Source organism: Nuphar pumila, chromosome 3 (genome assembly GCF_984573655.1).
Source record: "Nuphar pumila chromosome 3, dmNupPumi1.hap1.1, whole genome shotgun sequence".
NCBI lineage: Eukaryota > Viridiplantae > Streptophyta > Magnoliopsida > Nymphaeales > Nymphaeaceae > Nuphar > Nuphar pumila.
This window is the reverse complement of record NC_143251.1, coordinates 146,770,432-146,782,729: the sequence shown is the minus strand read 5'-3', so window position 1 is coordinate 146,782,729 and position 12,298 is coordinate 146,770,432. Positions and strand designations below refer to the sequence as shown.

The window sequence follows — 12,298 nt, the reverse complement described above, 5'->3', positions numbered from 1 at the left end:
GCACGCTTTTCGAAGCACCCAAAAAATTAAGAATCCACACGATCTTTCTTTCTCCAACCTTGCTTTGATACCATGTGAAGAATCCTTGCAAACAATAAGTTTTCAAATAACTTGATAATTCAAATATTCAAGACACAAAATAAATGCACAGTGTTTATAAGCTTAAGGAGACAACTCCTTACTGAAATTCTACCTTTACAAAGGGACTTACAACCCTTATTTATAAGCTTTAACAACTCATAAAAGCTTTTGGGCTGATTCCCAACAGCTCTAATTAGAGCCGTTGGGAGTCAGCCCAACGTCTCGTATTCTTACCTGTGTACAACAGTCAGTGGCTGACTGTTGTACACTGTACACAGTCAGCTACTGACTGTGTACAGAAATAGTACGTAAAAAACAGATAAAAGAAAAAGAAAAAGTTACAAAAATAAGAAAAATTAAAAGGAAGAATTACAATCATATTCAACGACATGAATATGTGTAAAATGACTAAAATACCCCTACAACTAATACAAGAAAGAAATATATATTATATATATAAGTAGATGGATACATGTACATATATATGAAATATATATGTATATGTATCTTCTTTTATACATATAAAATATATATTATAAAATACATTGTCTTATGGATTACAATTTAACACACACAAGTTCAAGTAAAATTATACTTTGTGAAATACATCATTATCAAATTATTTTAAGATATGAACATGATTTGACTTTTTATTATCATGATTGGTTCAAACAAACCATCTAAGGCCAACAACACATGTTCAAACATACATGATTTAAGCATGATACATATATCAAATGCACTAAAACGTGTGAAAAATCTCACAAATAGTCAAGTCTACAAAAAACTTGACAAGAACATTCACTCATCAAATGCACTAAAGCGTAAATAACACAAAGTGCACTAAGGCACAAATATCAGAATGTGCACTAAGGCATAAGAACACATGAAATACCGAATATTATTGAGAGAGAGACCTCACTTTCAAAAGTGATACATATATCTAGCTTTTGTTAAGATAAGCAAAAAAGATAAGAAAAACAAATTCAATGATGATAAAAATACCATTTTAAAAATTTTAAAGCATACATTTTGTTTTTATTTTAATTTAAAAGAAATAACATAGAACAATATATATATATATATATATATATATATATATATATATATATATATATATATATATATAACGATAAAGAACATAAGTTATACATATATATGTATAACGATAACGAAAATAGATGTTTTTCTCATGCATAATGCATGAGTTAAATAACACAAAGAATACTTAAGAAATGTAAAATTCATATCGAGTAAATCCAAGGAGAAGAGAAAAAAGGAGAGGTAACGAATACTTCACCACCTTCTCAAATTTTGAATGACACGCTTCCCGATGTACCAAAAGAATAACTTGATCACAACCTTGCTCTGATACCATGTTAGGAAATAAGTGAAAATACAAATAACAAGTGATAACACTTGAAGGTCCAATAATGAACAAGAAAACACAAGCACATAAAGTGCAAATACACAAACCCACAAAGGGGAAATTACATGCACATAAACTGCAAATATATAAACCCACAAAGGGGTAATGCCAAAAGGCTAAAAAGAAATAATTTTATTAAGAGTGTGAGAACACATTACAAGAACAAGGGGTAACACCCCTTTATATACAAGATGAAAAAGAGAGAGAGAGAGAGCCATTGGGTCTCCCACTAGATAGACGTTGGGGAGCCCCAACGTCTATACAAGTGGGGCCCCCAATAGTACCAAACAAGGGAAAAAAAATAAAATAAAAAATAATAAAAATTAAGAAAATAAAAAATCCTAAATAAGTCATGCACAACTTATATTACATTATGAAAAGACCAAAATACCCCTATCAGGAATTTTGGATAAAACATATATATATATATATATATATATATATATATATATATATATATATATATATATATATATATATATATATATATATATATATATATATATAACAAAAGGGTTGTTCCCTAACACCATCTTGTACCTGGGGTAACATTATGCCTCAACTTGTTCTAATAAAATCTTTTAGAATTTTACCTTTCATAATTATAAAAAAAAATACAGAAAGTGTGGGAAGTCTGCAGAATGTTACAGTGATGGATTAAACCATAGAAATCAATTTTAACCACAAATAATGAAATAATCCACAGCGACCATACTAAAGATGGATATGCACAGAAAGGAAACACAAACAACCCATCATCAATTGTAAATAAATAACTTCCATTGCAGTAAGTCATGGTACCTGGTGCTGATGTATTATGCGAATCATAAGCATTAGCCCAATAGCATCAAAACAATTGGGAAGGATAGAGTTGAAGTGTTCATCAATAACAGCAAGCGGACCTGTCATTCAAATGTGGACAGTACACTCTAGTGATGAGAACCCTACAGAGTCTGACCAAAGCACAGTTTTGAAGCTATTCTGAACAGATGAGTAATCCCAACTGGGTATCAATGCATATAACATAAACATCTAATGGATCATATTAAAGTTACTATAGCATAAAAAATAAGTATGTGATACATATATAATTTAATAAAAGAAATTTCCTTCATAGGATGTGGAATTAAATGTCAGTCCTACTTTTAATGTAGGTGACATGGCTTAGCAGATTGCTCGTGTGCATGGTTACAAATCTTGTTCCCAGGATATTCTTAATAAAAAAACTTCTAAGTTGTGTCACATAGGTACAGGTAAGTGCAGGGGTTCAAACTTCAAAGGTACACCACAAGAATTTCTATAAGTGCAGGGGTTCAAAGGTACACACACACACATACACGTACACACACAAACATATAAGCACCACTAGAATATGTTAACTGGAAATATGTGAACTGGAGTATGAAACGAAATTTTCATGGGTTTTTCTATTTTTTCTTAAATTTCACCGTACGGATGTGATTTAGATGTTTGGTTTAATTGAAACAGGATTCCAATGCATGGATAGGTTTTTATAAGGTTTAAAAAATCAATGGCCTACCATTTTCATAAATTTTCGAGTCTCCAAATACTATCTTTTCCATCCAAAATGCATGATCCAAGCATTGATTTCTAGTAAATCAATCATACTGAACACATCTATGGGGGTCGGAATTTCCAAAAAAAAAAAAACACCGGAAATCCAATATCATGTTCCACTTGGCATGGTGCTCATTTTAGGTTTCCATTTCCCTATATATAGGACAAATATTGGGGCTATTAATGAGTATAAATCACTTTTTTCTTCAAAAATTTCTATTTTTTTGTAGATTAAATATTACAGATATGATCTACATGATTTGTTTAGTAGGAAACTTGTTTTGAATCATGTGATTATGACAAGTAATTAGGTTTTTAAAGGGGTCCAAAAATCAATGGCCCACAATGTGCCAAAATTTCATAACTCAAAAAATCACATTTTTACATGAGAAATGCATGATCCAAGGCTTGATCCTTAGCAAAAAAACCATGCTGAACACATCGATGTGGTTAGATTGAGTCGATACAACTTGCACCTATGATTTCTAGACCATTAGTTCCTTACCTTCATTAGTAGCAAATATTTTCATATATATATCATAGTTGCATTCTCTGAGATTAAAAATAACAAAATATCATGATATTTTCAGAACATTGGCAGAATATGTATATATCGAAAGCACACTATTTTGCTACGCCAATCCAGAAAAGAAAATATCAACCTTTGAAGAGAAAGGAATTTGAAGAAATATTCTTAAGTTTTCTAAAAAGGATCCAAATCCACATCACTTGATTAGTTTGAAAGACCAGACCAAATTGATCAAATTTGTGGTATTTGAGCCTTTTCTTAAAATTTTTTTTTTCAAAAAATGTGAAAAAACAAAGGATGCAAAAAATATAAAAAAAAAATATTAATTTCCATTAATTAAAATGGCATCATTTTCTAAAAACATGGATAATGATGCTAATTTGGTGAAGAGCTACCAAAAGCCCATATCAAGTACCACAAGGTCTCAATGGGGCTTATTTTGAACAGGGACGTTTTGTGCATTTTTTGAAAAAATTAAAATGATTAAATTTTTTAAGAAAATGGAGGGGCAACATTGAGAACAAGGAAATTTGTTAAGGCTCATTCAGGACTTGACTGTCAGAGACAGAGAGAGTGTAAAACCCACGTAAAAAAAAATAAAAAAAAATAAATATCGGACCCGAGCCGGGTTGGGTCAGGACCCGACCCGGGCTCGTTATCGGCAGGGTTTTAAAACCCGACACAGAGGGAGGATTTGTTTAAAAACAAATCCTCTCCTCTCTACGCCGCACCTCACCCGCGCCACTCCACCCCTCAGCAGAATAAGGAAACCCCTTGAGGGTTTCCTCGTTTATCGCCCCTCCCCGAACTCTTTAAGAGTGTTGTGGGAGGGGAGGATCGATACACCGCCCTCCCCCTCCTCGTTCCCTACGGGCGACAGCCTCGCCGGCAGCCCCGACCGACACCTCCCCTCGCTCCTTCTCTCGTCTGCCTGCTAACGCCTCCTCCTGCTGGTCCGATCGCCGCCGCCGCTGCGACCACCGCCGGTGACCTCGAAAGGTATGCCTTTTCCCCCTTCTCCTCCCCCTCTTCTAATCTCCTTCTGTGTCCATCGGAGGACCAACAGGCGGCCTACGAGCCCTGCCATCTCCCTCCCTCCCCTGTGGGCTATCGGATGACCGACGGAAGGTCGGTCGTCCCCCTGTCCCACCTCCTCTTCGGCAGCCCCAGGTAAGCCCTCCCACCACTTCTTCTACCTTCTCCTCTCCCGACAGCCGCAGGCAGGGGCCAAAGGCCCTTGCATCTATCTCTGCTTACATTCCGGCAGGGGCCATCGGCCCCTGCCCTTCTTCTTTTAAAACCCAGCAGGGGCCAATGGCCCCTGCCATTTCTTTTTCTCAAGCCCGACAAGGGCCTTTGGCCCCTGCCCCCTTCCTTTTTTTTTTAAAAGACCAGCAGGGGCCGATGGCCCCTGCCCTTTTTCTCCATGAACGACAGGGACCATTGGCCCCTGCCTCCTCTTTTGGAAGCCGCAGGGGGGCCTTTGGCCCCTGCGCTCCTCTCTCTGCTCATTTTTCGGCAGGGGCCCTGCCATTTCTCTTTCTGGTAGGGGCCGATGGCCCCTGCCCTTCCTTTAAAGCCAGCAGGAGCCTTCGGCTCCTGCCTCCCTTTTCAGAAACCCAGCAGGGGCCGATGGCCGCTACCCCTCTCTTAGTCGTCTGGCAGGGGTTGATGGCCCCTGCCCTTCTTTAAATATCCGGCAGGGGCCGATGGCCCCTGCACCTGTTTCCTTTGGCGGCATGGGTCATTAGACCCTACCCCATTCCGTTTCAGGTCAGCAGGGACCGTTGATCCCTGTCTTGTTTTGCAGAGAAGCCGAGACCCCAGTCCTTTGTTGTCGTTTTCCCTATTCATTTAAATGCAAACTAATAACGTACCTTTGCAGCTTACGCAACAGGCCCCGTTCGTGCTCCGCGGCCCGACCCTCGTATTATCCTCACACGTAGGCGTACGCAGCTACACAACATTCCGAGGTAGGGTAAAGTCGCACAAAGGGCAATAAATGAACCTATTTAAGTTGAAATAATTAGGATGCCCATGCTAGACATGCTTAGAGTTATATTGCTTCTGAAATGCGTATTTTCTTGTTTGCATGCTCATGGGTCGAGGTTCAATTTCATTCTTCGATTATTATTTTGTGTAGTTGTTTATGAATTTGAGGTGTGGTTTCATACTTCTTGCAATACCTATGCCCTTGTTTGATTGCATTCATTTTAGCCTGCACGTTTCCTTTGAGTGAGGTACGACTTCGTGTCTCATGTATTACTTATTTCCTTAAGTGTTTGCCTATCTAAGTAGACAAGGTATGTTTCTGGTACCTTGTGTGTTACTTATGTGCTTTTCGCTTGATGTGCGGCATCGCAAGTCGAGAGGTGCTTGTCGTCATGTTATAACCTGCATATGCTCACACTTATGGTAAAAATGTACTTACATAAATGTAGTCTTGTGCCTATCCTGATTTCACTTGTTTTCAAAACACTAGAAGTTGTGCTTGTGCATTGTAGTTCTTTAAAAGCGAGTTTCCTTCTGCCAACCCAGTGCTCTTCAAATTGCACAACTTTTGCAAAGTTAAGTTTTAAGTCTCGCAGGATTGCGAAGTCACATTTGGGCCCTCCCAAGTCCACACACTTGGGAGAAATGTTTTATAACCTTGATTCAAGTTGCGGCTCAATTTAAATAACCCTGATTGGGGGCAAGAGCATGTGGTCGAGTGAGGTTCTGTTGAAGGACCCATTCTTCATTTATTAAACTTAGTGTCGCGTGTCGTGCGAATTATGTCGATATTAATATAAATTTTGGATACAAGATTGATAATGATGTGCCTTGTGTGAATTGTGGCTTTTAAGGATGAATCTTGCCAAATGAGCATCTCTGTATTCTTTGGATCGTTATGAAGTTGTGTGTTGGGTGTTCCTTTTGAGAAGCCTACACACCCCCCTTTTTGGCGTAACGTACTTTTAGACATGCACGACATGTTAAGTACTTTGTTGATCGGACGAGAGATCCGAGACGACCTTGTATCAGGAAATATGCAAAATATTGTTGAAATGAATTCAAGACTTATCTTGCCAAATTGTGTTGTGTTACTTCTTTTGCAGATAATATATGTTGGGGTTTCTTTGGTGAAATCATATCCCTTTCATCGTAGTCGTACTTTTGACAAGTACGTCCATACTTTTTGACAAGTACGTCTTCTTACGTTGAGATGATTGGATGAGTAGGTTGTGACAACCTTGATGAGTGCAAATAACAAAATGCTGAGATCACCTAAATAAGTGATGATTTCCGCCTTCACCGGCAAGATACTCGAGTTGGGTCGAAAGACCAGAGTATGTAGAATGGGTCTTCAGTTAACTACCTCTGATGTACTCATTCGAACCGCTGACTCCTGTCAGGAGAGAGGATGGGAAGGTACAAAAACTTCGATGGACAAGCCATTAATGGCAGTTACGAGCAAAAGACTCGGCTTCCCCAATCATCGGAGTTAGGGGAAAAGGACTACCATAATTATCCTAGGTGGTAGCTCTCCATGTTCGGGATGCATCCATTGTTTATGCTGCTTCGGGGATTTCTCTCTTGGTCACTGACCCCTTAGGTGTGGACTCAGTCAGCTATCCGGGTTATCTTAAAATACATAGCATAATAAACCCCCGGATCAGTCTAGGTTGGTTCTAGAGTCGTGCCTTGTGCGTACCCACTTGGCCAGTTAATATCGAAACATAATTTCAATCCGATCACACAATTTGTTTAGTTATACGCGTATGAAAGTTATAGTGTACAATAGGTTCAATACTTATGGAATTGTGTGTATGTGGTTGATGAAGCATTGTATTTTGCTAGTTAAATTTCTTATGCAATTCTTTGCTTGTAATAGTTAACCTACTTGTGCCAGTAAAATGCTTGTACTAATTTTAGCATTGTACTCATGATAGTTGCTCCGTGAATCTAGTGGAATTAAATTGCTATATAATTGTCTGTCTACTTGACATATTAAATTATTTTGCTTAATTATGTTCAATATTGTCCTGTATGTGCACCTACCAGTTTTTAGTGAAACTGACCCATTTTATGGGCAGGTGATGTATAGGTGATACACTCTGCGATGGCACGATGGCGTGATGAGATCAAGATAGAGCTCTTTCCCTGACGTTTCGCTCCTGAGGACATGTTGGTAAATTTGGTATAAAGTGTATTTCAAAATTTCTCTTTTTATTAAACCTTGAGTTACTAAAACTGTTTTAGTAAACTTCTTCTGGTTTCAACAAATATAACGAGTTGTAAAATCCCATGAACAAATTCTCAAATATTGAAAATGCATTTCGAAACCATTTGATTTCAATAGTTGTGCAGAATTTGACGAAGCAAAGTTTACGCTGTAATGCGGTCAAGGTCCATCGACTTGTTGTTTTAAAAATATCATTTTCCGCTGAAGTACTATTTGAACTCTAATTATTGTATGATTTCAAAGCTTTCTAAACTATTCAAAAAGTTACAAGTCCTGGATTTTTGGGGCGTTACAGAGAGAGAGAGAGAGACCTTGACAAGATTAATTTGTCGTTATTTCTAACCAACCGAGTGCATGTCATCTCGCGGTATCCATAGAGGAAGAAGACATATGGGAAAGTCTATTTTCTTTCCCACCAATATGAAATTTTGGTAGTATAGTCAACCTTTCTAGTGTGCTTCCCTTCTTTGATGAGGTTGTCACTTAACCTCTAGAGCTTAAAGCGGCTATTGATGCAAGACAAATTGCCAGAAATGAGTCTCACATAGAACAAGAAAAGGAGAAGAAGAATGTCGGGAGAAAACTAGGTATATCATGCAATTTCTCTTCCTTTTTATTGAGAATGTTGAGTGTTATGTAAAAGGGCTATAATGCCCTTAACTGCTTAAATACATTCTCAAGAGAAAAAAGTTAAAAATGACAAAGTAGATCAACTAGTTGGGGAAAAGGATATCCCCCTTTCAAGTTTTCAACATTCCCCCTCAAGTCCGGGTGAATACATCGATCATCCCTAACTTGCTCACAAGTTCTATATGCATTGACTTATTGATTGCCCCTCACGTGGGCATAAAGAGCCATAGCTCCATATTTGGACTCCACATTTGACCATGACACAACTTCTTTCTCCTCCAAGAGACTAGGGTACACCTACAAAAACATGATATCTGGTGATGAATCTCCCATCATCTAAGAACCCGTCTCAATCTGCAACCATCATAACTCCACCTTGCAATGGTTATTATTGGTGTTGAGAGTTTCTTTGCAGGTATGATTTCAAGTATCTTGACACCCTAAACACACCTTGCATATGAAGAAGACTAGACACAAAAGTTCCTACTGTGAAATAGGATCGATCCACTTTAGACAATTTCACAGAGTATTTCGGTTGATCGACGAATCCAACTGAGGACAGAGAAGAACGGGTTTTGAATAAAAAATAATACAGTGTGACTTACCTATGCAGAAAAGAAAAGAAAAAAGAAATTCAAAAGAACAAAAAAATCCTATTGAAAAAAAGAAAAGAAAATATTGTGTCCAAGAAGGCATCTACAAAATGCTGTCAACACACTAGACATGCTAGAGTTCTGACCTCTCATTTATCAAATCAGAAGAATATTAGATCAAGTTTTTCTAAGCTCTATGAATTCAGAGTACCTATTTTCGCTTTCATTAACCGTTATTGACACATCACTCATGTATATTGAGCACACCTGAAAATATTTCATAAAAGGTTGATTCCTCGCCAAAAAAATCATCACAGAAAAGGTACCTGCCATGAGTCGGATTTATCAAAATCAGATGCTCACTGTGAAACTTGGAAGAATCTTTAAATCTTTAAATCTTTAAAAGGTTAATAATTTATAATGGAAAGCCAAATACTCTGATGTAGCAGTATCCATAAGTAGCTTGTGCAAGCTCCTAAACAGAACTTCATATGGATATTTCAAAGAGCTAGCTTCTGCTATATGAGGAATCAATGCCGGCTGATCAATTTCCTGAAATCAATAAGCCAAGTAAGAAACTTCAGCAAAGCTAAAAAGAAACCCAAGATGCTCAATATTTACAAGAAAGGACTCTATAATTGTTTTAATAAACATAAACAGAACAAATTACCAGGCAAAACTATTAATGATATCCTTGATATACAAATTCACAGGAAAACCTCACAAGACTTCATTGGTGTTCTTCATAATAATATAAAAAGTGGAAAACGTCAAACAATTAAAAAAAAAAAAACTAAATTATTTAAATTGAACATATAAATAAGAATATCATAATATATTTCCAATAATATGACAACCTTAGTCAAAAATATTGCCAGTATATCAAATTTATTTTTGTAAGTTAGAAAAATAATTTTGAAATTCAGGTTTCATGATAACTTGAAACCAACAAGAACTTTTAAATTTCACAATATATTGCACAAGTATCAGGAAAATAACAAGATACTTAACTTCCACTTTTCTCCTATGTAAATGAAACATTCCCTTTTTTCATCCTTTGCTAGTTTTTTTAACTTTTTCTTGACATTATTGCAAGAGATAGTGAAAAAAAACCTTGCCGTGATCTTTGAAAATTTCCAGAATCTTTTCTCAAAATTGTGTATCTTGAGATTTTTTGGCATGTCTACTTTTAAATTCATCCCAGAAATTGCTTGGGCGAGAAGTTCTTGGTGTTGACATTAACAATGGTGGCCATGATTTCAGTCTCAGATTTTCAAAATATTGGAGATATTTGTGCTTGCACGTTGATGTCTAATGTAGAACAATAATACATGCAAAGCATGGCTTCTGTTTATGTGGTTTTCCTTCTTCAATATCGAGTTGAATAAGGATTATAGTTGATTGCATGATAATTTTTTCCCTCCCAATACACCTCCACATTATCCTTTGGGATGGTGAATGATTGTCACCCACTCATTGTACTTTATATTTTCAATAAATTCATTTTGTTCATAAGGGAAAAAGCAAAGCATGATGAGTATAATAGTCCTCGAACCAAGAAAGAATAGCCCAACACTAAGGCTACACATCTATGAAATGTTGGATTTGGTATGTTTATTCGAATGCAGTCTTAACCAGGGTTACCGGAAGCGCCTAGCTGAAAGGGGAAGCGCGAAACGTCGCGCTTCCGAAGCGTGGGGGGAAGCGTCCCCCTTTTTTGGGAAGCGTGTTTCCCTTTAATGGGGGACGCGCTTCCCTTTAATGGAAAGCGCGCTTCCCATCACGCTTCCCCACGCTTCCTCCTCGCTTCCCCCTCGCTTCCCCTGTTTTTTCAATTTTTTTGTATTTTTTATTTTTTTCGCTTCCCCCTCGCTTCCGAGACACTTCCTAGGTCGCTTCCGAGACGCTTCCTAGGTCGCTTCCGAGACACTTCCCGAATCGGTCCTAAGTGGTCCCACGCTTCCCCGCTTCCTAAAATTTTGAAAGTGCCTCGCTTTCCGCTCCCGCTTCCCGCTCCCGCTTCCTCAACTGGCAACCATGGTCTTAACTGACACCCCCAAGATGATGACCAGGCCTGAGCAAACTGGTGGCATTTATTCATGGCTTAGAGGTCCAGCCCTCCCATGAGCATTAACTGAGTTAAGATGGTAGCGAAGCCAGGATTTGGCTCTAAAAAGTGCTTTTGAGCAAGTATTCACCACCTATGTCACATGGGTACAGGTGCGGGTGCGGCACATTAAAAAAACTTGGGTGTGGGGGTGCAGGAGGGTATATATATAAAATATATATATTATATATATAATTTTTAAGTTTTAACGGTTAACAACAGTAACACTAATGAAAATGGCTGCTTAAGGCAGCATAATAATGACGGTTCCAAAGGTTCTCAAGTCTTAAATCCTTGTAGCTTCAACAATTAGAATATAAAATATTTTTTGACAGGCCCCTACCAGTTATGCCATACCATTGGGATTCAAACTTGCAACGTCCCAACAGATATATTATGTACAATGTTTAAATGTATATTATGTATAATGTTTATATTACATAATGTAAAAACTCTTAAAAGATATTTTTTTAAGAAAACGATCCAGCTTGTGATCAATTCTTAACAAGCCAAACTGAGTTTTCCCTAAAATGGCTAAATATTTTTTCAAAACTGGGCAACAACGGTGTTTAGCTGAGATTGAGAGAGAGAGAGAAAGGTACACAGTAACATAGGAAAAAGGAGAAACTGAAAAGAGATTGAGAGAGACAGAAAGAAAGGTAGCTGAGAAGAGAGATTGAGAGACGAGGGGAGAGAGAGATTGAGAGAGAGGAGAGAATGAGAGAGAGAATGCGTACTTGGGTTGGAGATGGAGAGGAGGCATCATCGGACGGTGGTAGCTCGTAGTCATCGCCGACGTCGGGAAACGGGTCGCAACGTCGGGGTCAGGAGGAGAGGGTAATTTTTTTTTTGCCCTAATCCTCCTCTCAGCCATTTCATCAGGCTGACCCTGCACACCGGGTGTCGCATGGTGCAACCCTTTCCCAGGCGTAAGGTGACAGATACATTTCTTTTGCGGAGTTTGCGGAGATGTTAATTCTTAAGGTAGCGGACAGGTAGCCAAGTTCATTTTTCGGCCTAGATACGTCAAGAATGCACAGAAATAAAAACAAAGGCTGAGTTGGGGTTTCGTCTAGCGCATGACTAGGGTACAAGGCTTTTTACACGGGTGTACAGACCCAGATTA

The 12,298-nt window shown here is 38.0% G+C and overlaps 1 protein-coding gene across 2 annotated transcripts in view; it reads right to left on the bottom strand.

Annotated features, from left to right (window-relative positions):
- LOC149844330 (vacuolar protein sorting-associated protein 52 A-like) overlaps positions 1-12,298 on the bottom strand; it is a 203,750-nt gene that overhangs the window by 60,954 nt on the left and 130,498 nt on the right. For both annotated transcript variants that reach the window (XM_090000506.1, XM_090000507.1), the window contains exons 14-16: positions 9,502-9,617; positions 9,333-9,391; positions 2,312-2,412 (exon numbers count right to left, since the gene is read on the bottom strand). In XM_090000506.1, the coding sequence (XP_089856632.1) occupies positions 2,312-2,412; positions 9,333-9,391; positions 9,502-9,617 (276 nt within the window). The remainder of the gene's footprint in view (positions 1-2,311; positions 2,413-9,332; positions 9,392-9,501; positions 9,618-12,298) is intronic.